This window comes from Anopheles coustani, chromosome 2, assembly GCF_943734705.1.
Source record: "Anopheles coustani chromosome 2, idAnoCousDA_361_x.2, whole genome shotgun sequence".
Taxonomy (NCBI): domain Eukaryota; kingdom Metazoa; phylum Arthropoda; class Insecta; order Diptera; family Culicidae; genus Anopheles; species Anopheles coustani.
In genome coordinates, this window is record NC_071289.1 from 60,749,498 (window position 1) to 60,773,293 (window position 23,796).

At 43.1% G+C, this 23,796-nt stretch overlaps 5 protein-coding genes across 5 annotated transcripts; 2 read left to right on the forward strand and 3 right to left on the reverse strand.

Annotated features, from left to right (window-relative positions):
• Window positions 1-1,291: 1,291 nt before the first annotated feature.
• LOC131263271 (ubiquitin-related modifier 1 homolog) lies at window positions 1,292-3,433 on the reverse strand. Its single transcript, XM_058265443.1, has 6 exons — window positions 3,402-3,433; window positions 3,135-3,323; window positions 2,617-3,050; window positions 2,309-2,376; window positions 2,087-2,217; window positions 1,292-1,972 (listed from the first exon to the last, which is right to left on the reverse strand). Exons 3-6 carry the CDS (start codon window positions 2,676-2,678, stop codon window positions 1,904-1,906), a joined length of 330 nt encoding a protein of 109 aa, XP_058121426.1. The 5' UTR covers window positions 2,679-3,050; window positions 3,135-3,323; window positions 3,402-3,433; the 3' UTR covers window positions 1,292-1,903.
• Window positions 3,434-17,196: 13,763 nt separating this feature from the next.
• LOC131261827 (polyisoprenoid diphosphate/phosphate phosphohydrolase PLPP6) lies at window positions 17,197-18,235 on the forward strand. Its single transcript, XM_058263665.1, has 2 exons — window positions 17,197-17,451; window positions 17,520-18,235. The coding sequence occupies exons 1-2, from the start codon at window positions 17,440-17,442 to the stop codon at window positions 18,168-18,170; spliced, it is 663 nt and encodes a 220-aa protein (XP_058119648.1). The 5' UTR covers window positions 17,197-17,439; the 3' UTR covers window positions 18,171-18,235.
• LOC131261826 (acylglycerol kinase, mitochondrial) lies at window positions 18,233-19,829 on the reverse strand. The gene is made up of 3 exons (XM_058263664.1): window positions 19,631-19,829; window positions 19,436-19,571; window positions 18,233-19,371 (listed from the first exon to the last, which is right to left on the reverse strand). Exons 1-3 carry the CDS (start codon window positions 19,738-19,740, stop codon window positions 18,280-18,282), a joined length of 1,338 nt encoding a protein of 445 aa, XP_058119647.1. The 5' UTR covers window positions 19,741-19,829; the 3' UTR covers window positions 18,233-18,279.
• Window positions 19,830-20,139: 310 nt separating this feature from the next.
• On the forward strand, window positions 20,140-20,750 carry LOC131262229 (MIP18 family protein galla-2). Its single transcript, XM_058264183.1, has 2 exons — window positions 20,140-20,306; window positions 20,377-20,750. The coding sequence occupies exons 1-2, from the start codon at window positions 20,189-20,191 to the stop codon at window positions 20,727-20,729; spliced, it is 471 nt and encodes a 156-aa protein (XP_058120166.1). The 5' UTR covers window positions 20,140-20,188; the 3' UTR covers window positions 20,730-20,750.
• Window positions 20,746-22,375, reverse strand: LOC131262228 (mitochondrial inner membrane protein OXA1L). The gene is made up of 3 exons (XM_058264182.1): window positions 22,200-22,375; window positions 21,095-22,139; window positions 20,746-21,032 (listed from the first exon to the last, which is right to left on the reverse strand). The coding sequence occupies exons 1-3, from the start codon at window positions 22,263-22,265 to the stop codon at window positions 20,869-20,871; spliced, it is 1,275 nt and encodes a 424-aa protein (XP_058120165.1). The 5' UTR covers window positions 22,266-22,375; the 3' UTR covers window positions 20,746-20,868.
• Between the last annotated feature and the right edge of the window lie 1,421 nt (window positions 22,376-23,796).

Here is a 23,796-nt window from a genome sequence, read left to right on the forward strand (position 1 = left end):
ATGATGCTTTTCCTATAGCTTTTTTTTCAATTATTTTCCTCGTAGGTTCGTCCAATTCGGTGCCTGCCGATGAGATGCTTCTTTTATCCTTAATAACCTCACGGGGTAAAAATAGATCATCCGTAACTGAGCCAACTATAAACATTTCGCCTGCGTCCAATTTGGCACTTTATGTGGCCATTACGATTTTGGCCAGTGATAAATATAAAATGCATGGCCAAGAGGAGAGGAGAACAAACCCTCCCTATCCGCTAATCATACCCAACGATCCCAATGATCTCGTGCTGCCCAGCACACATTTGCCCACCGTAAACTATCTTCGTGGCCACGAGTGGGCCCGTCCGGTTTCATATTTGAAATTGAAAACAAAAACATCAACAGTCTTGTAGGTTTTGTTTGGCAAATAAATCGTGCCCCAAATTCATCCCCCCCAACGTGGGCGGGGGAGTTCCACGTTTTCGCACGTACTAAGGTGGTGCGCCATGTGTTGACAGGATCGCTTCAAGTTTCGGGCCTCTCCCACCATCCGCTTTCTGGCGTTGCAGGAAGCACGAGCACGGAAAAAAACAGCTCCAAAATGTACTTGAACCAAAAAACCATTTTCCTGTTCGGTGTGGCCGTTATTTTTAGTCTCGACGAAACAAGCGTCGCAAGCGTCGCCAGCGTCTCCACCGAACGGACGTGACGTTCCGGCACTTCATTTCTCCAATAGTTTACACACCGAGTGTCTCGAGTGGCGTGAAAAGTGTGTGTGTTTCCGAGCAGAGGGAAGCACTTAACACTCGAAGTTCGTTCAAAAGTGAACTCTACCTTTTTCGACCCTCTCTCTCTCTCTCTCTCTGGCTAGATCATTCGTCCTACGTTCGACGTTGACGTCCAATGTTGACCGAGAGAAGCGTTAGATTTGCCACCCCTAATAGCCGTTGGCAAGTGAGCATATGTACGCAAAACGTGGATCTTTTGCGGATTGATAGAAAAACGCTACTTTTCGTTGTTTGCTCTGTAACGATTCCTGGGTTTTCAAAGCTATTTTGAACGGAGGAATGGATATGGTGCCAGCATCCTACAATGTACCATCAATTCGGACCACATCCATGTTACGAACGATCTAAACAAGCCGATTAATATATGGCAAACAGATGAAAGAAGACGCAAACCGTCTGCCAGTTCCATGTTTCACAGCACAGCAAACGGTCAATTTCGTCGAAATATCTACAAACGCGTAGGAGCGGACGTGGATTTATCGGAATCGGGAGCGCGGGCCGCGGCATGGCAAGGAAAGAAAAATGGATGAAGTAATCAACTTACATTGGTATATTTTCATTAACTCTTTTCCACCGTACGATAATCATAAACAAAACCGAAGTAAAAAAACCAGTTATCGTAGGAAGTGGTTATGCGCCAAGTCTGTTCAGCTTTAAAAATATCAAACGGATTAATTTGGCTCCCTTGCTTACATCATTCTGTGCGATTAATTAGGAAAATTTCAGCAAATACGCACGCACCGAATTCAAAAAAAAAACAAAACATAAAACACTCTCCGTGTCTTGATTTTGTCTCGCGTAGCACTCGAACTTTCTGTTGACTTTACGATACCAGACGTTGCGTCTCACCGTGCCACCGTACGATCGTTGGCGTTCTCGGTTTTTCCTGGGCGATCGAGTCTTATCAAAAGTCACTACATGCAGTGCGTGTGTACAACACCGGGGGTTTGAAAAAAAGGAAGGCAGTTTCGCTTAACACTAGAACCAATCTTAAACGATCTCGCTGTTTTCTGTGTAGGTAGCGAGTAGTAATAGCTTCAGTAGTATCAATAGAAGTAGTAGTAGTAGTAGTAGTAGTAGTAGTAGTAGAAGTAGTTGTAGTAGTACTTTATCACAGTTTTCATTTTCAGGCGTGGTGTTTATCCTCCGTGCAAGGTGGAAATGAAGAGGATATGGTCACCTGGTTGTAAGATGTACTCGGTTTCGCCCTGTAAGAAAAGAGTCAAAGGAAAGAAACATTAATACACGATAAAACAACGTTAGAAGATCGGTACTTCTGGTAGATTGTAAATAAGTCAAAATGAGGAATATCCCACACTTACCATCAGATCCCAATCGGTATCGTTGATCATCACTAGGATTCCCGGTCGTACACTGTGATCCTGGAGGAAAAGATTCGGATCGCCTGTAAGCAGATTGTCCCGGAGCCACCGAAGCATCTCCTCGAGTAATACTAAATAAAAATAGAGAAACAAGGTGTGACATAGTACAATCATTACGATTTGTTTGCACGAGTTTGCCGGTTTTCGTTTTCGTTATTTTACCTATTTTTGAACCATCCAGCGGGACGATGTGTTCTTTTACCCCACCGAAGAGCGTTTCTGCTCCACCACTGTTGGAATAAGGCAAAGGGAAATTTTTTTTAAATAAATTGGAAATCGGTCGTCACCTCCGCAGGAAATGGTGGAAATGAAACCGTTCACCGACCATTTCACCGTGCCCACATGTAATCTGAGTCGGCTACCATCGGTCACCCCCATCGTATCATGCGGTAAGAATAGCATTTTTGTTTAACGTGTGCTATATTTTTCTGAATGACGGCACCAACTTTTCCACTGACGCACGCTCTTACCTGAACTCGACTGTAACGGTTGAACCACCCGAGATCACCTCCTCATCGATTGAATCATCCATTCTTTTGCTGGCACCAATTATGAACGTACTACTCTTTGCAACAATAAAGTAGACTTTTCACAATTCCACGGGCTCGCTTTCCGTCCGTTAGTCTATTCGAACCGATTGAACTTTGTAATAGGACAAGATAGAACGGCCGGCAAATCTAATCCAGATGTCTCCGGCACGGGAAGTCACACAAGATGTTATCGTTCCGGATGCGTGTGAAAAACTGGCTGTTTTCCTCCGAGCAGCTGTTGCTTATACGTTCGGTGAGATGGAAATCGAGTTTTCCCACCGCTTTCAGCCGTGTTGGTGATCACGAAATTCACGATTAGACGATTTTGCGCAGTGTGCGCCGCACGAAATATCACACCGTCAAATATACAGTACCTGTTGAACAAAAAATAAGAAAAACATAACGAGTATTTAAATGTAGTTTGTTTTGCATCACAAGATTTAAATGGGATGAAATACCTATCGTTACTGGACGGAGAAATAATAAAGCAAGTAAGCTTGAACAGTTTTGTTTTCGAGCAACTATGCAATTTCTTATCGGCACGAGGAAGGTTGTTGCACGTTGTATGATTGTGGACACTCAAATGACGTTTGTTTGCCGGTTGCGGAAATGAAGCACATAAGATTTTAATCCTTTATTTTAACTTCCTACAACAAATTTCTAATTATTGTTGTGAAAAACAAAAGTAACACGCGAAGTTACGCATAGAAAATGTGTTTATTTACAAATATTCCTGCCGTAGTTCGTCAGGTTGACCATGATGGAAACATTCCGTTTAGTGTTGGCAGAATCGGGATTCGGAAGATTCGAAGATTCGATCCCTAGACGGATTCTAAAGATTTCAATCCCGTTTGACGCAAGATAAATACACACTATATAAGGTAGCGGAATGTAGAGCATTTTGACAGTATGCTTCTTCTTCTTCTTCTTTCGATATGCGAGTCGGGGTATATCCTCCTACGCTAAGTCGAACAATTTGTTCCCTTACACGTAATCAGAGGCGTACCAACTCTGTCCGAACTCCTATGAAGGGGCTCGTCCTTTAGGACCGGCTAATAATAGCCATATGTCCACCCGCCGGCCACGGGAGGGATAATTCCTTCCGTTGTCAGGACACAAGAACTCGTGGTCCGCTTGATTGACTCAAACAGAACGAGATGTGCGGCAGCTAGGATTTGTCTGACCTGAGCTCCAGCTCGGCGTCACCACGCGGTCGTGCCGTAACCTTACTTTTCCGCTAACCCTTTCAGGAAACTTATGCACTGCTAACATCCGCTCTGATGCACTACCGAACTGAAACTGTGACAGTATGCTGATACTCAAATTTGGCAGGAATCGTCCTTAGAAGATAAACAAACATCAACGCTCGAGGGCCAAACAAACCGATTCTTCAATTGCTTTCGTTTTGTTCGCATGGAAAATGTTTAAGAAGCCGTCGGCCGTAGTGGGTCACCGATTTTTCGACCAAATGTATCGATGTTTCACCTCACGTACCTTCTCTTTACTCGCATAGTTGTTTACATTCTATGCTGTTTATCACCATGCTGTCAAAAGCCACGGTCGCCATTTTCTAAAAAAATACCTCCTAAAAAGTCACCTATTCAGTATTTAATCATCTTGATTTGACGGATTCTAAAGATTCGAATCCCATCTGACAGATTCTTAAGATTTGATTCGATTATGATTCGAATCAGATTTGATTGGTTTGACTCGGGGTCCACACTACAGCGCTACGTCGCCTGACAGGCGCTGAACTCCATGCAAAAAAAAAAACCTAGCGCGATTCGCGCGACATCGCGCAAGGTTTATTTTATACGCGACGAGTTACTCGGGGTCCACACTACAGCGCGACGTCCCGTCACGAATCGCGACGTCGCCTGACAGGCGACCGAACTCCATACAAAAAAATGTCGCACAAATCGCCTAGTGTGGAAACAGCGAAAAACGCGACGTCGCGCTAGCTCTTGACAAACGTCAATTCGAAACGTAAACAAACCGACAGCTGGACAAAACGTAAACAAACCGAATCACAAACGCGAACAAAACGAGCAATATTCTTCACGAAACATGGGATTTTTCGTTGTACTACTTATTTTTAGGCTTCACAAATGTAATTCAGTTATCAAACTCCGTTTTAATTAATATTTTTACCAAGTTTTTTTCGGGTGCCGAAACGTAAACAAACTGCTCTTCAACAAGTAGGAGATGACGGAGAAATATATCCCGGTTGACAGAAATTGACATTGTTGCTGGTACTATGTAGTTCCAGCAAGAGTCCCAGCAATCTGCCATGGAAAAACTTGCTGGTACTACATGACAGCTGCAAAAAATTTGAATTTTTGTCAACCGGGATACTTCCTACGGCGGGCCAAAATATCGTCGTTGTTTGTTTAAGTTTGTTTTCTCAATGAATTTCAAATGTGGAAGCGCCAAACTCACTCAGGGTGCATAAAATACGTAGCTAAACAAATATCATGCATTACTACCTCAAAATTTAATAAAAAAAATTAGTCGAGTTTGCGCCCCAATGTGATACATATTTCCACATACTCCCCTACCTTTGTCGCGCTTGGCTTGCGCGATTGTTCTGCCGAAACTGGGCTACTTTTGAAACGAGACGTCGCGCTGCAGTGTGGACCCCGAGTTACGCGACGGTGCAGTCTGGAAAGCGTATGAGACTCGATTAGATTCGATTCTGGCTTGATCCTAAACTGTTTAAATCGACTCACAATGATTTGAGTCGAATTAGTCACATAACTAGTCGATCTAGAAACAATGTAATTGATTTAAGTTTACTCAAATCGAACGCTGGGTAGAATGTCCAATGGACATAGATTGAGTTTTTTGCGCGATTTGCAAGTTAGGCTTTAGAAAAATTTCTGGAACCTATTTTTTACAAAAAAATACAGTAGAATGACCATTATCCGAGTTGTTGACGATGATGATGATGATGATCATATAATATATCTCATGTCATGTTAATCCGGCCCCGGATAATCGACGTCCGACTGTAGTTTGAAACGGCGGCGCGCCCGCAGCGAGCGCATCGAGCGGACTGCGCTAGGTAGTATACCAAAAAAGGGAGTTTGTTATAAATTTGTGAAATAAGAAAGCCCGTGGGCCCTCCTCATACCGTACCCCAAGGTTGATTGCGTAGCCGAATTTTCATAAACTCATGCAAGTAATCCATGAGGGAGTTCATGTTGTACATCCTGTCCAGTATGACCATAATCTTTAATTTAACGAGACATTCAATTCAAACGGTTCACACAACGGCATTTGTACCACGCATTGCATACCTTTTAGGTGCCTCCGCTCACAAATCCCAGTGTGTAAGTCCCGCGAAGGAAGACCTCCTTGCTTGGTTATCGGTGTGCAACGGGAAGTTATGTTTCTGCCGGCAAATTGTCAAAGTCCCTGGATCTCTATTACTTTTCAGCTAGTTGCCTCTGCGTGTGGTGGAGGCCTATGCTTTGAAAAGGGAGACTGGGTGCTTCGAACTTTCGGATATGGCAGTGAGTGAGAACAGATAAAAACCAACGAGGTTACTCTAGTCGGAGAAGAATTTCTTCCTGGTATGGTGGTGATGTTTACATAGATTGTGATAATATGTGTGAGACGGATAATTCCCACGCATTGAACGTGCATTGTTCTTATTGGAATAGGAATAGGACTCATTATCCTAGTCCTCTTGGTGTGACAATTGTCGCTTAACTATTTTCCTTCGTTCGCTTCATGCGTGGAACCGCAATCGTGCCACGCATGCCTAAACGTCTCGTTTCCGGTGCATCGTGTCCCTTTCGTTTTATGTGTTTATTTGGGCACACGACCGCACCTGATGCCGAAAGGTTTACATTTTGTCCCGAAAGGTTCTGATTTCAGTTTGTTTGATGAGCCGCAATCTACATGCGACTCGAGCACAACGTTGGTGCAGCAACAGCTGTTAACAATTGTCAATTAGGCAAAACGAAACAGTATGATGATTTTGCACGCTGGGATGGTGTAGGCACGGCTGGGGAGGCCTAATTTGGGATTTTACCGAAAATGAAATTAAAACAAACCAGCACCCTTTCTGTCGGAATCAGTTTGACGAATCATGACTGACCTCTAAGGTAGCATGGGTGCGGGACACCGGATGAAGTCAACCGAAGTAATTTATAACGACCCACAGCCGCGAATTAAAGAAAATCCGTCGTTCGACCTCGTTACCGCACTGCAACAGCCGCGAAGAATGCCGGTCCTAAGGTACCCCGGGAAACGAATGACAACAGTATTACCCTAATATTAACAACCAATATTACCCCGATTGTTCTCTGGAGAATGCCTTGAACTGGGCTCGCACCTCACAATGTTTTCCTTCCAACTAGAGTCCCCAGGCTTCCGGGACCTTTGCAACAGGAAGGATTGTCGCCTAATTCTTAAAAGTGGTACATGCTCCGATAGCGATGTCTAGTACCCTTAATCACTAAAAGATATCGTGAGAGGATACTGATTCGTTGCTTTTGGAAAACATTCTCAAGTATCTTCACTGAAAATTTCAAATTGATCCGATATCTCAATAAAAATATATTTAGTCCGAAGTACAGGAAACGGAATTTCCCCTACAAAATGTATGGACTTCCCGGGTAGGCCGTTTGAACTTTTACGTAGTTTGGTTGAACAGCTGAAGGTTAATGAGGTATAGTTCTACTGAGCGATCTGAGCCCTGTGTTTTTTTTATTGCTTCATGCGATCCCCATGCCATGCCACAGTTATATGGGACTGATCGATGTTGGGCAGGTAGGACTGTTCTTTAAAAAAAAAACTGCAGTATCAAAGTTGTTGGACAAACGAATACAAAAAAAAACATACAGACGGTAATTCACTACAGGCAGTATGGGTCTGTTCGTGTGCGTACGTGAGACGCTGGATTGCACTTCGTCCGTTCGTGGTTGGCCATGTGCTGCGGTTTGACGCTTCGGTGTCCAATTTACATATTTTTTGTGCTTTAATATTCAAATTATGCAAAAATATAATAAATCTGATAATGTTGTGCATCTGACTGGAAGAGGTCTGACCAGTTCTGGTTGGAGTCCTCTCTCGCCACCGTCACCGCGGACCGGAGGACACATTTAGCTTGACCCCCATGCAGCCCAGCCTAAATGGTCCTCTTTTCAACTAAAATCTTTACTTCTTACAAAAACTCGAGCTTCATTTTCAGAACTATCTGAAATGTTTATAAAACATACAACATTTGTGCAGGGCTGTAATCTGTTAGAATCCTAAACGCTCATGAGTTAATCTAAGTACTCTATAAAATATCTCATGTCATATTTGGTTGTAGGTGCTAAAAATCAAGAAACAAACATTCGTTTAGTTCTCCCATTTACAGTTGACGAGAGGCAGGATGGCAGTCAAATTTACTGCATAATTTATATTCTAAAATTTAATTTTTCACACAAATGGCATCTATTTTCACTTTTGCGTTTCAAGAGCGTTCCAAACGCTATTGAAATCATGTATAAAGAAAAGAATTTGCTCAAGAAAAGGTTACTTTGAGCTTTTAAAGACATGCACTATTTTGAGAGCGGTGTATGGAATCGTAAAAGCAATAAACTGACCGCTAAAACCAGTTTTACCAGTAAACCAGTCCATAAGGATCACGCTCTTTCTTCTTCTTTTCTTCCAATATTGCTATGGAAACATGGGAATACCTTTCTAAGCTGACTAGTGTGGTAGGATCTTTGTAACGCTCAAGATGAAGGCTCCATCAGTCGTGTGTTTTATTTCGACCTGTACAGATCGGTGTTTGGTGGCAGTGAAGAGTACGAACATTGGAAAAAATGTTACGTAGTAAAATGTCACCGTGCAGAATTTTAAGATTTCAAAAATTTGCTGTTTCTTGGATACAGTTTATGAGTTTCTTCCTTTCATTCTCCAATGGTAATTCTCAAGCTCATGGTCATATCGTTTCCCTTATTCATAACGGCGTAGAAGCTATACCTGGGAAATGGCCATGGCATGCCACGTTATACATCGGAGCTGGATTTTGCGGGGGAACTTTCGTTGACAGCAACACAATCCTTACTGGTAATCACACTTTGAGGGACATGTACCTATTTAACATCTAATAACTGATTTTATTCTTCAGCTGCTCATTGTGCTATTATTGGTGCTAGTGTCTGTCGTGAAAATGAGATACTTGTGTTCGGTGGCCGTAAATATAGAGACGCCACAACTAGCGAAGCGCAACAGTTGAATGTGTCGAAAATTATTATTCATCCAGAATATGACCACCCAAGTCTGGCGAACGATATTGCAATTCTAAAGTTGACGTCTGATATTTACATAACAGACTTTGTACGACCAGTGCCCATTTGGAAAGATGATATTGATGAAAATCAAATATTTGGATCGCAAGGAACAGTGATTGGATTTGGTTTGAACGAAGATGATGAAGAATCGGATACACTTCAACAAGCAACGATACCTGTATTGGACACTCAAACATGTGTTGCATATGATAATGAAACGTATGGAAACAGTTTAACAACTAAAATGTACTGTGCTGGGGGAAAAGACAACGTCAGCGCGTGCAACGGGGATCTCGGAGGTGGTATGTTTTTCAACATTAGTGAAACGTGGTACTTGCGGGGAATAGTCTCATTCAGTCCAAAAAGACCGAACGTTGAGGTAAACCTATGTGACAGTTCCAAACCTACGGTGTTTACAGACGTTACCAAATATAGAACATGGATTATGCGATACACAAACACGACAATGTGGCTAAAGGATCTAAAGCCTTGCAACGGTACGATTGAGAAAGACACTGATTGCAACGCAGCGACTCGTTTTGAACATGGTTTGTTGTTTTGGGCACTAACTTCAGGGAAAAATGTGAGCATCAAGCGCTTTTCATTAAATGATGATACAGCGTTGAACGGTCCTGAAGTCCTTGCCTTAAACAACATTACCTGTCTCAATAAAGATTGTTTTAAGGGCCGTCTCTACTGGGCTGAACGAGAAACAAAATCAATTTTCAGTGCGAAGTACGATGGGACGGATAAGAAACCCTTTCTCACGAACGGAGTCGATCCAACACATTTTGCAGTGGACTGGATCTCACGTCGTCTATACTGGGTTGATTACGAAAAGAAAACTATCGAGGTAGCTAACATGGACAACCCGAACTTGAGTACAACGGTGATGATCAATGTCGATGGTGATGATAGAATCACTGTTGATCCGCTGCAAGGTAAACTATTCAGAACGTTTGGAAAACGTGGGATTGAATGGTCCAATCTCGATGGATCAGAACCAGAACTGTTGTTGGATACTCGAGGGATTAAAGATATAACAGTATCCATCGCCACTGGAGAACTCTGTTACGTAAACGAAGACACATCCAAGATCGACTGTATGGATAGTCGAAGTAAGCGGATCCGCACGATTGTCAGCAATGTTACCGATACTTATTATTTAGACGCAACTGAAGAGAAACTTTTTTGGTCGAAGTACGGCAGGTAAATACTTTACAAAAAAATGTACTTAGATGACTTCTGTACAATGTTCTTTCCATTTCATAGTGATACGATCGAAAGTATTAGCCAGGAAGGGGTTCGTCAAAACCCTTTTTTAAAACCGAATAATGCAATCGAATATGAAAGCTCCGTGTTAACCCTAGTGACCGATGTCTGCCCGATGTTCTACAGTCCATGTGCCATGCAAAATGGTGGATGTCCAGAAAACACCATCTGCCTTCTCAATCCACGTGCCGAATCTGGTAAAATCTGTAAAAGCACCACTGCGCAACTCTCAGACTTAATGGATCCATCAACAATTATAACAACCCAACCTGTGGAGCCGTAGCTACCGGTAACTATTTTATGCTCTACAGAGATACCCAAGTATTATACTTATTTTCTTGTTTTATTTTCAAGTGCTGTTTTTAGTATAGTGCTTCTAATATCGCGTCATGCGTGAACTTTAGTTATCCGTACGCGTTGTGAGGGATTATGTGGATGGAATCACTGACGCTATGCAATTGTAGACATGTTGCTCAAATTGTACTCCATACCCAACATAACCACTCTAGCTTTGCAAACGATATCGGAATTGTGCAATGATCAACTGACATGAATTTTACTAACTTCGTGCGACCAATGCAGGAATGCAGAAAGTGGACAGATTCAACTACCTGGTATAAATGTAACCGTGATTGAATTAAGTTTGAACGAACATGCTGAGCTATCGGATAAACTTCAAGGATATTCTTTTTGTTACGGAGGCACCACCGTTAGAATCCGTATCACAATCTCATCAAATTCTTATTGATTTTATCAGTCACATAAATAATCCAAGAGAGCAAGTTCATCCTAAATCAGTGCCAATAGTGAAATTTGACCATCAACCACTTGGCTATTGACTCTCAATGTGGTCCTTTGTTGTGATCGAAAGAAGAGCAGCATAAGTTCCCGAAATTATATGTCATAGCTAAAAATTATATATTCCGGCTACATCATTTCCGCACGAACGTATATTTTCAAATGCGGGTAAAATTTATACCGGAAAAAAAAGAGATTAGAACCGAAGAATGTAATAAAAAATACGAAATATGGAATGTAATAAATAATAATAAAAAATAATATTATAAAGAATACGTCTTCAAAATTATAATATAGGGGAAAGTGAGGCAAGGCATGCTTCGGAGGGGTAAGATGCACCACACCGGTTTTAGCTGAGTTAAGCCATTTAAAAATAAATCAAGTAATTTTACGGTATATTGACATCCTAAATTGGGGCAGATGCACCGGTCCAGGTGGGCAAGACGTCCGCACCGAGGCATGCTCGGTCAAATTCAGTGCAAGTTTTTGACGCCTGTTAAAAACTCGGCCCATACTCGCTGTGTGGAAAAGCCCTACACGCTATCCCATGGATCGTTGAATAAGCTCCTTAGATTGATAAGGCTTAGCCACACGACAGCAATATTTTCTTCAATCTTTCGGACACATTTTAATATGGTTGTCAACCATATGAAAAACGCAGGGATCTGCCCATACGATGGAAATTTTGTATGTCAATGTTTAAAGTTTCTAGGTATTTTTCATGACATTTAGTTGTTATCTTGGTAAAATACGTATCACCAGATAGTAACAACAAATAGTAAATACAGTCGATATCCGACATACGCGGATAATGGGGACCAGAGAAATCCGCGTATCTCGAATTTCCGCGTATCTCGAATATTGCTTGACATACTAGGAGTATGCGCATACTAGGAGTTAAGGGATCGAGTTCTTGTGTACATGTTTCACAGAATATTCAAAACTTTACTTTGTCCATTAATATGAATGCAATACAAGCGTATTCAAACAGGGTAAATTGCAATAAACGAAATAAAAAGCGTAAGTTATGCAAATGTGTAATTGACATATTTATTCGTGTGGTTGTACATCTCAGGAATTTAACCCCATTTCAGGAGGTGGGAGAAAGAGTGGGACTGGGCATAGTAGAGAGCGGAATACGAGAGCAACTATGTATGTTTTTGCTCTCTTTTTGCCTGACGCGCTTGGTGTGCGTGCCACCTCTGACTCAACGTTGTGTGCGTGTAATCCGACCCCCCGTTAAGCGGATATCGGGGGGTTCGAAAGAAAAAGGCAAAAAACTGCTCGATTTTCAGTGTACCACCGTTCGCTGGGTGGTGTTGTTGAGTTCCTCAAAATTTTGCGTAGAAGACTTCTCGCATTTTGATTTCTCTCCAACAACATCGGCCGCATCTATATACGTTTTTGCCTTTTTCTTTCGGACCCCCCGATATCCGCTTAACGGATTCGCTCATTTCCATGAACCGAAATCCAATGGACCTTTACTCATGCTGACACGTGCATAGAGCGCCCAGCGAACGGCGATACACTGAATATCTAGCAGTTGGGAGTGGGAGAAAGAGTGGGGCTGGACATAGTAGAGAGCGGAATACGAGAGCAACTATGTTTTTGCTCTCTTTTTTTTCTGGCGCGCTTGGTGTGCGTGTCACCTCTGACTCAACGTTGTGTGCGTGTAATCCGACCCCCCGTTAAGCGAATATCGGGGGGTCCGAAAGAAAAAGGCAAAAAACTGCTCGATATTCAGTGTACCGCCGTTCGCTGGGAATCGAATGAAACTTTTCATGAATCGTTTCAATTAACCAACCCAACCCGCTAGGCGATTTCGAGTACTTTCCTCCATCCGCAACCACCCCTGACCTATACTTTGGATGTTGTGTACAAGACTTGGTGCATGCTTTCTCCCTTACACGCCCAGGCTATTTTTTGCTATCTTCCTCTTCTGTATTATGAACGTACCGCTTCGATCCAACATGGTGTGTGAAACATGGTGACCCGTATCTGTACACTCGTGTGTTTTACTTGTGTTGATGCGAGAATTGCTCGACGATTCGGCGGAAATTTGACAAGTCAGGTAGGCGCGCATATTTCAGTCAAGAGCAAGTCGCACTAACGACAACTCTATATTTTAGGTGATCTACGCGCAAGTGTTGAGGAATGGCATAGTGATCAACAAAATATCGCCAATATCTTCGCTTTCTGGATGAGTTAAAGTGGAAGTGGAATCAGAATTGTTGGAGCAGAAGGGTTCAGCGAATGTTCCGGAGGATTCAGCGACAACAGACATTGGAATTGGTAAGATAAAAAATGTAGTGAAAGCCTTCATACGTAGTGTAAAAGCGGACCCATTTTAAAGTGAGATTATTATTGTGTTAACACGTTAAGTGCTACGTCGGTCCCATGGGGCCGAGAGCATTCTTTCTCGTATGCCGGCGTAAACAAACGTTAGCAAGTGAAAAACGCATTAAGACTTAATGGAGGATCTTGCCAGGATGTGCAGAAGTGGTACAATTCGTTTTAGAATAAAGCGACTCTTTACGTTGAAGAAACAACGGGAACCCGCTAGGCGAGATCGCATGCAAGTTGTCCTCCACTTGTGTCATCAGGCCTCGGGCCAGGGTGAAAGGAGGACGTTTTTATATGGGAGCTTGCACGCGGTAGAACGTTGGAGGACGTTCGAGCAGTCAAATAAACAGAGCAAATGGGGATGTGTGCGTGCATCCAGTGGCCCAGAAATTGTAGCTGTGTGAGTATGCTCGGAGGAGTTTAGTTGTGTTTGTGATACCTACCCATGTATGTTTAATGCTAACGAATTTCTTTCGAATTGAAAGGCAACCTCGGTTCATACCTGAAATTGTTTCTTCAACGTAAAGAGTCGCTTTATTCTAAAACGAATTGTACCACTTCTGCACATCCTGGCAAGATCCTCCATTAAGTCTTAATGCGTTTTTCACTTGCTAACGTTTGTTTACGCCGGCATACGAGAAAGAATGCTCTCGGCCCCATGGGACCGACGTAGCACTTAACGTGTTAACACAATAATAATCTCACTTTAAAATGGGTCCGCTTTTACACTACGTATGAAGGCTTTCACTACATTTTTTATCTTACCAATTCCAATGTCTGTTGTCGCTGAATCCTCCGGAACATTCGCTGAACCCTTCTGCTCCAACAATTCTGATTCCACTTCCACTTTAACTCATCCAGAAAGCGAAGATATTGGCGATATTTTGTTGATCACTATGCCATTCCTCAACACTTGCGCGTAGATCACCTAAAATATAGAGTTGTCGTTAGTGCGACTTGCTCTTGACTGAAATATGCGCGCCTACCTGACTTGTCAAATTTCCGCCGAATCGTCGAGCAATTCTCGCATCAACACAAGTAAAACACACGAGTGTACAGATACGGGTCACCATGTTTCACACACCATGTTGGATCGAAGCGGTACGTTCATAATACAGAAGAGGAAGATAGCAAAAAATAGCCTGGGCGTGTAAGGGAGAAAGCATGCACCAAGTCTTGTACACAACATCCAAAGTATAGGTCAGGGGTGGTTGCGGATGGAGGAAAGTACTCGAAATCGCCTAGCGGGAAGGAGCGCCAAATTGACGTTTCGACCCGAACCCATGAAAGTTCCATACAAAAAAAACCCTCCACGACGGGAGAGCTGCCCCGCAACCACTCCGCCACCGTTTGACATACCCCTCACTTCCTAATGACAATCCAAATGCTGTCTGCTCTGTCGTTCCGTCCTTTTCTCTCGCGTTATGTTGCCAACAGCATAGACTTGTGTGTGAGCAACAGCCCGTTGAGGAATTGTTTACATTTTGAAACAAACGGTCGTGCAGCGTGTTGTAAAAGCTTGGTGTCTATTTTGTACAAGAAATCTCTTGAAAATGTGGCGGAAACCCGAATTAAAATGTTTGCGAAAGAGTGGCGAATCGAATATCGATAACAACGAAACGCTCTGGAGCGTGGATATGATCTTGGACTTTATGAAAAAGCTAAGGCAGTAAGCTTACCTAAAAGTGCAAGAACATTATTGGGAACCAATCGTAAGCCATCGATCGAGATATTGGAAATAAGTGGCGGCCAGTATTGGTATCACATCGGGTGCATTTTTGAAGCATTATAATTGTGGGTGTAAATAACTAATTTTTATTTTTTTGTTTTTTAGTAATGCTACACATATTCATGGCAACATATACCATTGCATAAAATTGGCATCATGGAGTTTTGCCCAATATTATGTAATATCCGTGAGATGCCGAAAGTACCAGTGATGACGAGAACTATTTTCTATTGTAGGAGGAAGCCGACGAACGTTGAGGAATCTTTTCGTCTCATGGTCACGGAGATGAACAACCTCGTGGAATATGGAGTAAACATCAACTGGAAACATGTGTCGATACATCTAAGGGCCATTATTGCAGACACTTCAGCAAGAGCATTTATAACAGGTTGACTACAAAACTTATCGGCAGACAATTTCACATGTATTTAATTTTTCTTTCATTTAATTTTCACAGGTGTAGTAGGACATGCTCGTTATAACAGTTACCAGAAATGTACCGTCGTAGGTCAATACGGCAGCGTTGCTCGTATCATTGTATTTTCTGGGACACAAGCAACACAACGAACTGATGGAGGATTCAGGCAAGGCGCCTATCCAGAACACCAAAGAACGATGACACCTCTTTTAGATTTAAACTTTTTTACATAGTCCAGGATGTCGTGGTAGCGGATCGTTTGCATCTTATCGATCTTAGCATCATGAAGCGACTGCTGGTGGGCTGGCGAAACGAAACACTGGGAAAGATAAAATGGGACCAAACTTAATGTAAAGCAAGCCTTGTAGACAACAAAACTCATGCAATTAATGCAAGAAGAGTTGTTCTCTGATTCACTTGCCAGAAATCGATGGCTAAGATGCTGGTATGATATTAATGGTTGTGAAAAATAAATGATACACAGTATTTGTCTTATAAATGGCACAAATAAAAAGTTATATCTTTGTAACATGATTTCATTAAATACCGTTATTTGTCGATGCTGGGGGAATTTGAAAAGGTACACAGTGATGAAGAAATGTCCTGAGCCGGTTTTCAGTTGTTTCGGTGGGTTTCTCATGGAATGTCCCGGTGGATGTTGTAGCATGAATACTTCTTCTCTTAACACTTTATTGGCGGGTGATTTCTGACCAAAACATGCTGCAGTCACCGTCAATTAAGTTTTAAAACCTAAATCACAGCACAATGGAAAAATCAAGCACATTATTAAACTGCGTAAACTTCGTCAATTTTTTCAACTACCAACCTCTGGTTTCATGATTTTGTACTGCCTACTTTATTCCACGCGTGTAATTTTGAGAAAATTTATCCATCGTTACGTAAAATAAAACAGACAATCAACAAGACACTTTCCAACATCGCCGATGGATCAACCGGTCTGCGCATCGTATGGTATGTATAACGATAAGTGTTCAATCCTCACTAACCAAACAATAAAAATTTCTCTTCAACAGCTACCACCAAATGTAATCACGACCACTGTTAACCACGACCGCGACAGTAAAAAAAAAAGAAAGAATAACGAATCAAGTGAGCATTACAGGTAGTGGCTAGGAGAGGGAAGAGGAAAGATAACGGAATGAGGAGGGAAAACAGACCTAGAGAGGATATTATTTTTGAACCTAGATGGATAATTTTTTTCGAACCCACCATTTTGAATTTGAAGCCACCATCAAATTTGAATCTGACAGCCCGTCAACATCGCTGTCAAATCGGGTCGAAATTTACTGCGCATCGTGCCCTGGACCGACCCGTTTTCGACGCGAAAACGGGTCGGACCAGGCGCCGGAAATATTTCAAAAATCCCCTTGGGAACTGCGTCCGTGCCCGCCGGGTCGTAGTTTCGCATTTTCTAAACATAGCGGGAACGAAATCCGTTTTTTTATATGGAGTTTCCCGTCGTCCAGCGGGATTCCCACTAGCTGGCGGGAATATTCGTGCGATTCCCGCTGTGCCTAGCCGTCGCTTTAGTCTCGTCATCTTGTTGAATGTCAAACGAATCGCTGTCTTGAAACCCACCGTGGGTTTCAGAATCCTTAATTTTTTCATATTTTGACAACCGTGTTTGAATGTGTGCGAAAGATTGCTATCGTGTGGCAAGGCCTTATTTCTACCCGGCCAAAGAAAATAAACTTACACATAAATTTATACAGCTGATACTAACAAAGATAAGAAAAATTAGTAGACGAGTAAGAGAACAAAGTTTCCTTCAGTTTGTGAAACACAATCATTCTGGAGACGGTTTTCACTATATTCGGTCTTCTGGTGTCGACGAGCGTCATAGCGTGAAGAATACTTATTTTTATCGCGATTCCGTCTGTAACGAAAATATGGGTGACAATGTAAGTAAAAAAAACCTTCTAGCTTTACTGCATCGACTATATGTTTTCCTATTGATCATCCCCGACAGGTGGATTCGAAAACTCGCCTCGAAGAGGGCCGAAATATTCCCCCTGCGTTGAAGAAGCTGCTCGAGTGGGATGTGGTGCTAACGAAGCAATTCGTCAGCTTTACGCTTAATTTCGTACCCTTCCGGTCGCTCCGGGCACACTGCAAAGTGCTTGAATACTCGTGCCATGGAATCGCCTGGCTGGCTGGATGGCTGGCGTTCTGCTGGATGATAAATAGGCCGGAGTGGTATCAGATGCAGGTGAATCTGTTCATCGGTCTACTCACGGACATCGTGATGGTGGCCGTTATCAAAGCAGCAACCCGCCGACGACGTCCAGCAATCAACGATGATCCACTTTGCTTTGGCCCGGACAAATTTAGCTTCCCCTCGGGGCACGTTTCTCGTGGAGTGTTCATTACGACGTTTCTGATCTTCCTCGATCCGGTGATGATTGTGTTTTGGCCACCACTGCTTGCCTGGACTGTGGCGCTCTGCATTTCTCGCCTGATTCTGTATCGCCATCATATACTTGATGTTATTGGAGGTATCATACTTGGACTCTTTAATGCACTTCTCATTTCTATTCTGTGGTTCGATCAGGAGGGCAGCGTTTGGCTGATAAACTGGATCACCGACGAGCGAGTAGCTGGTGCGGAATATCATGTGTAAAATGTGTGATTATATCTACCATATTTATGACGAAATAAATGTAAATTTTTAACTTTCGGGCTGGATGCACAATTTTTTGATTTTTTTGATTTATTTTACAACCTCATTTTTAGAAGGTGAACACTTCAACTGCCTTCGGAACAAGTGTTATTCTTACAGGTCGCACTTCGTAAGCCTCATTATCGATGGAATAATACATTTCCGGATCGGTCTCTTCTACTTTTATCCGCTCCGGTAGCAGCTCAACCGTGCGAATGCTAATATTGTCCGTTGCGGGACATTCGAAGAATTTTCTACCCTTCACCCGCCCCCAACTGTTACCGATGAAACCGAAGCTAGAGTCCACCTGTTCCCCTAAAACTAAGTTCAACATGGATTTTTCCTTCGTGTCAACCTCCTCGCTTCCATCCTCTACGTTACCTGTCTTGATAACAAGTTCCGAAGGATCCACTTCAATTTCATGACGAATGGAACAGTTTTCATTAACAATTTTAGAATAATCTGTCTTGGGGGAAGTTTTCGTTCGTGGCACAAACACTGACCACCATCGTCTAGGCTGTTGTTCCTGTTTCTTCGTGGCGGCCCACTGTTCATCCATATCTTTGTAGCAATTACTACACCCAAGGCATGGTTCCGTGTACGTAAGCTTCGCTTTACAGTTCCACGTGTGCGCCCCATCAAAGGCATTGAAAAGGAAAGCGGTGTAGTCACGCAGTGACGCTGTGTACCAGTATTTATCTCTCAGTGCAAGAATATCCCTAAAGGCGCCCCACTGAAGCGCCCCGACGGCGTATACCGGTTTTTCGGGAGGTTTTTCATCGGCCGCATTCGGTAGGACCTCGATACGCATGACATCTTTCTTTTCTTTCTTCCCCGCAATGACCGCGTAGGCTGCGTTGGCCATGGTGCGAACATTTTCCAAATCAGAACTCGTTGCACTATCGGCAGCGAACAGTTTCGTTGCAAGCGTGTTTGTTCGACCTAATGGCAGCACCCCTACGGGACACTGTGTTCCATCAGCGCGGCGTTTCATTCCGGACACCGCTTCGGAAAGCGTTCCATCTCCGCCTCCAACAATGAGTGCATCTGGTAGAACCGCTAGCTCTTCCACGTATCGTCGGGCATGTCCTTCGGAATCGGTCTTTACAACGTCCACCTCAAAACCGGCAAGATGTAGAATTGGTTCACAGTAGTTGTGAAACTGGTGAACGAAAAGAGAATTGATTAAACTAAAATGGCCATTTGCCGGACAACGTGTAACTTACGTCCTCTTCAGATGATTTTCGATTGGCAGCTGGATTGAGAAGAACTAAAACTTTCGGTGGTTGTTGGTTGTGGCCTATTTTAACATCTCCATATCGCGATGCTTCGGCGCAATAGTGTCGCATAAGCTGTTTGATTCTGAAACAAACCGTTTCTTTTATCTTTAAGCTGGCTGATTATTCTCGCCGTCTACTTACTCGTATTTTTCATTTGAGTACGACACACCGTACGCCAGCGCACTAGCAAAAACTGTAGACTTCTTCCAGTTGTTTCGAACAGCTTTTGCAAATCTTAACACAAAAGCCATTTTTAAACCTTATTTAACAATTACAGGTTCACGAGTCGATAATTATTCGCCGGCAAAGGGTAGTTATTTAACAAAATTGCAGAAAAACATCGTGATGTTGTGTAAGTAGTAGTAAGTGTAAACAAGGCGGAACTGTCAAGCGTCACCCTCTGGAAACGGGTGGAATAGGATTTCTTGCAAATCTTGCATTTAAAAACATTACTGCATATTTTTCGACAAAACTTGAAAGAACGTAAATTATACTTGCGATTAAGTTATTTGTCGTGAATTCACTTTTCATTATAGGGGTTAATTGTAAACTCCAGCTGAAAAACTGAAATGATTTCTACAAATCGTAGCATTGCTTAAGTAACCTTTGTCAAAAGGTAAATATTTTGTTTTGGACAAACGAAGCACAGTTTTCGTGTTTTCGGGCAGCGAGGAACTTGTGCTTTACCCAGCAAATAAAATGACCGAGCTAGAGAATATCAACCCAAATGTGTACAAAAAGTGCGAAGATCGCAAACTAACTATCGACGATGAAAACGAGGATGTGGTCGATCCGTTCGATGAGCGAGAGATTTTTGGTAAGCAAAGAAATACTTGCGAATTCACGACGTAATAAGTGTTTTTCTTCTCAATCGATCGAACTGGTAGATCTAATACGCAACATCAACGATCCGGAACATCCGCTAACCCTGGAAGAGCTACACGTCCTGGAGCAGAGCCTGATCACGGTGGATAATGAGAAAAATAGTATCGATATTTTATTCACACCAACCATTCCGCACTGCAGCATGGCTACGCTGATTGGGCTGTCGATAAAGGTTAAACTTTTGCGCGCTCTTCCGCCCCGGTTCAATGTGTCGGTAGAAATCAATCCTGGTACGCACGCATCGGAGCATGCCGTTAACAAGCAGCTTGCCGATAAGGAGCGTGTGGCTGCGGCTCTTGAAAACACCCATCTCATGGAGGTCATCAATCAGTGTATATCTGCTCCGTTGAAATAAAACGCCGCCGTATGGTACGTTGATAACTTTACACTTGGGACTTGTTTTATTGCGTGCTTTGAATACCCGCAGGGGGTCCACTACTTTACCGGTCTGTTGAATGAATTTTAGTTTGATCAGTCAGGACCATATTATCGTATTACCGTTTTTTCGCATTCACCGTAGTTGATGCGCCTGGTCGGGGTGCCGTTGGGTCGTATTTGTAAGTTTTCACCATTGGGCCTTTACCGGCTTTTTGGAAACGAATTTCATCGATGCGCGCTCGTTCCTCAAGTTCTCGGCTTATTTTCATGTTTGTCCAGGCTATAAAATAGTTAGAAACATAGTAAGAGATAGATCGTGAAATATGTAGAGACTGTACTTACATTCTTTGATTCCTTCGGTAAAACCTTTCTTCTTGATGGGCAACGTTTCCGGTTTGTGTGCAACGATTCTATCAATCTTGAAAAAATCGCGTACTTTCGGTATCCGCAGAAAGCCGACCTGCACCAAAGAAAAGAAGTTACTGCACGCCCAATAGCACAAGATCGCACCGGGGAAATTTATAGTGAACGGGAAGATGAAAAGCGGCATTGCACGGAGGATGTATTTTGCGGTCTGCATGTTCGCTGCCGACATACGAGCACTATCAGTGCCGAGCTCAATGGTAAGGAACAATGTAAGACTGGTAATGATGGGCAGAGCGTAGAACTGATCGCAGATCGTCAAATCGGTGAACCAAAACAGTCCACCATCGCGCATCGATTCCACCGGAGTGTTCGCCATCTCGCGCAGGCCCATGAAGAAGGAAATGAAGATTGGCGCTTGGGCTAGCGGGACTAGCATGTTTTTTAGTGGGTTCAACTTTTTCTCCTTCATAAACAGAACCATTTCCTGGCCGTAGCGGGCGGATTCGATTGCGTTTCCTGCTTGGCGCGCTTCGGTCATCTTCATCTGCAACACCTGCATCTGAGGCATGTGGTTGTTCATTTTGGCGGCGTTTCGCTGTGAAGCGATTACCAGGGGAAACAGCAGCGTTCGCACGACAACCGTACCGATCGCGATACAACCCCACCAGGGCAAATCCAGCCCAATGTGCAGAAATTCCATACAGTTTTGAACGATACCGACCGGTGTCCACCCTCCCAGTCCAAGGGAAGCGAACGCGGGTTCAGCACCAGCTACCAGTTCTGCGATTTCCGGTGCCCCTTGGGGGATTGTTGGGGGTTCTGGTATAACATCCAGTAGTGCCGTTTTATCTCCATCACCTGCACTGAGGTTTCTCACTAGCACCGCCGCAGTAATCGGCTTGAGGGATGAAAATTTCGGTGTTCCATTTGTGCCCGTATTAATAAGGGAACACCTTAAGCCGCCATGTCCTGAAGCAATGTGGTAATCCCGTGAACGGTTGGAATAAGTCGATATACCTTCCTGCAATCACCAAGCAATGTTATGGCACCCGGTATTGACCGTCCCCGGTTATCTTCGTACCTGAACGCAGACTACTCTCCCGCTAAGCGCATTCTTCGATATCAATCGGCATGCTCGGGATAACATTATGGCGAGTCGTTGACGTACCTTCCACGGGTACTTTCAGTGAAAATACTATAATTGTTAAAATAAAATCTGTTCGAACTTGAAGAATATCACGCAACAAAACACATGAAAAATCGTGCGAAGGTGTCAAAATGACATGTTTACAATATGTATACTAGTGTTGGCAGAATCGGGATTCGGATGATTCGAAGATTCGATCCCTAAACAGATTCTAAAGATTCGAATCCCATTTGACGGACCCCAAAGGTTTGATTCGATTAGGACTCGAATCAGATTTCATTTGTTTGGGACTTGATTTGATTCGATTCTGACTTGATCCTAAACTATTTGAATCGACTCACAATGATTTGAGTCGAATTAGTCACATAACGAGTTGATCTAAAGACAATGTACAGTCTGCCCACGGTTTTCGTTACCAAACGGGACTTTGACAGCGGCGAAAACCGAGGCTAGCGGACTAAACTTCTTTCGTTTATAAATCCTACCAAAGACACAAAACAAACGTTGGATGCAAAGTGATTACCCAAGGAGAACCTTGCTGCACTTTCCTACCAAAGGTATACATGCCTACCAAGAAGAACCTTGCCAAGTGTATTTTTGGTAGGCATGGACTCCTCGTAACCTACCAATAATTTTTTTTTTGGCAGGCACCGTAGTGGAAAGAGGTACTGGCTGTCAAACCTTTGTTTGTTTACTGTTTACTGTTTACTGTGCAAGTCTGGCCAACTAGCAAGCATTCGACCGTGTTTTTACCAGCGTATTCGTTGTTTCATTAGTTGTTAGATTTTTCTTATAGCCGTTGTTACCGGGTGTAACATAGTATCGGTGGCCAGTGTTCGATAGCAGCGCTTGGATCGACCGACTCAGGGTGGTTAACCGGGGCCGGGTTAACTCGCACCAGACAGTAAGTACGTGTGTAAGAACCCACAGCAGAGTTCTTACTGATGATGGTTTTTCCGCGCTTTTCACACATTTCAGTGTTTCGACAAGGAGGAAGAAGCGGCTTCAAGTGAACATCAACGCGTTCTACGTGTTTTCACTGGCCATGACAAAGTGGTGCTGCACATCGTACATCGAAGGAGCCTGCTACGATCCATGGTCGCTGTTTGCCAGCACGAATCAGAGGAGGGGTCAGACCATTTCGGGATGTTTCGCCTGATCGCCTTCCGAACCGGACGATAATTTATTATTATTATCGATATACTCAGCTCATATAATCTACTACGAATGGTTATACGTTTTTTGCGCGTATAGTCAGAAATAAGTATTATAAATGCACAATCACGTCAAAAGCGTTCTCTTTTGAGGCGTCCCGCAAGTATAAAGAGAATTTTTTTACCCTTCTTTTCAGAAGTCGGTTTACGCCTAGATTGCATAGGAAATCTGCTGCAAAAGAAGGGGTAAAAGAATTCTGAAAAGTAGAGCGGGCAGTTCTGAAGAGATTTCTTTTACCCCAAAATAACGCCAAAATTTCTCGTTGGGTACTATCCAGGTGGGTTCATCCCGAACAAATCGCCTTGATTTTTTAAGA

Excerpts from the sequence above, each read along its gene's own strand:
- LOC131261826 (XM_058263664.1), bottom strand. The coding sequence starts at position 19,740 with ATGGCTTTTGTGTTAAGATTTGCAAAAGCTGTTCGAAACAACTGGAAG. Across the intron at positions 19,572-19,630 it reads TACTCAAATGAAAAATACGA|AATCAAACAGCTTATGCGAC; the intron begins GTAAGTAGACGG and ends GGTTTGTTTCAG. Across the intron at positions 19,372-19,435 it reads GAAAATCATCTGAAGAGGAC|TTTCACAACTACTGTGAACC; the intron begins GTAAGTTACACG and ends TTCGTTCACCAG.
- LOC131262228 (XM_058264182.1), bottom strand. The coding sequence starts at position 22,265 with ATGTTATCCCGAGCATGCCGATTGATATCGAAGAATGCGCTTAGCGGG. Across the intron at positions 22,140-22,199 it reads GGAGAGTAGTCTGCGTTCAG|GAAGGTATATCGACTTATTC; the intron begins GTACGAAGATAA and ends TGGTGATTGCAG. Across the intron at positions 21,033-21,094 it reads TACCGAAGGAATCAAAGAAT|CCTGGACAAACATGAAAATA; the intron begins GTAAGTACAGTC and ends ACTATTTTATAG.
- LOC131262229 (XM_058264183.1), top strand. The coding sequence starts at position 20,189 with ATGACCGAGCTAGAGAATATCAACCCAAATGTGTACAAAAAGTGCGAA. Across the intron at positions 20,307-20,376 it reads CGATGAGCGAGAGATTTTTG|ATCTAATACGCAACATCAAC; the intron begins GTAAGCAAAGAA and ends TCGAACTGGTAG.
- LOC131263271 (XM_058265443.1), bottom strand. The coding sequence starts at position 2,678 with ATGGATGATTCAATCGATGAGGAGGTGATCTCGGGTGGTTCAACCGTT. Across the intron at positions 2,377-2,616 it reads ACCGTTACAGTCGAGTTCAG|TGGTGGAGCAGAAACGCTCT; the intron begins GTAAGAGCGTGC and ends TTATTCCAACAG. Across the intron at positions 2,218-2,308 it reads GCTGGATGGTTCAAAAATAG|TATTACTCGAGGAGATGCTT; the intron begins GTAAAATAACGA and ends ATTTTTATTTAG.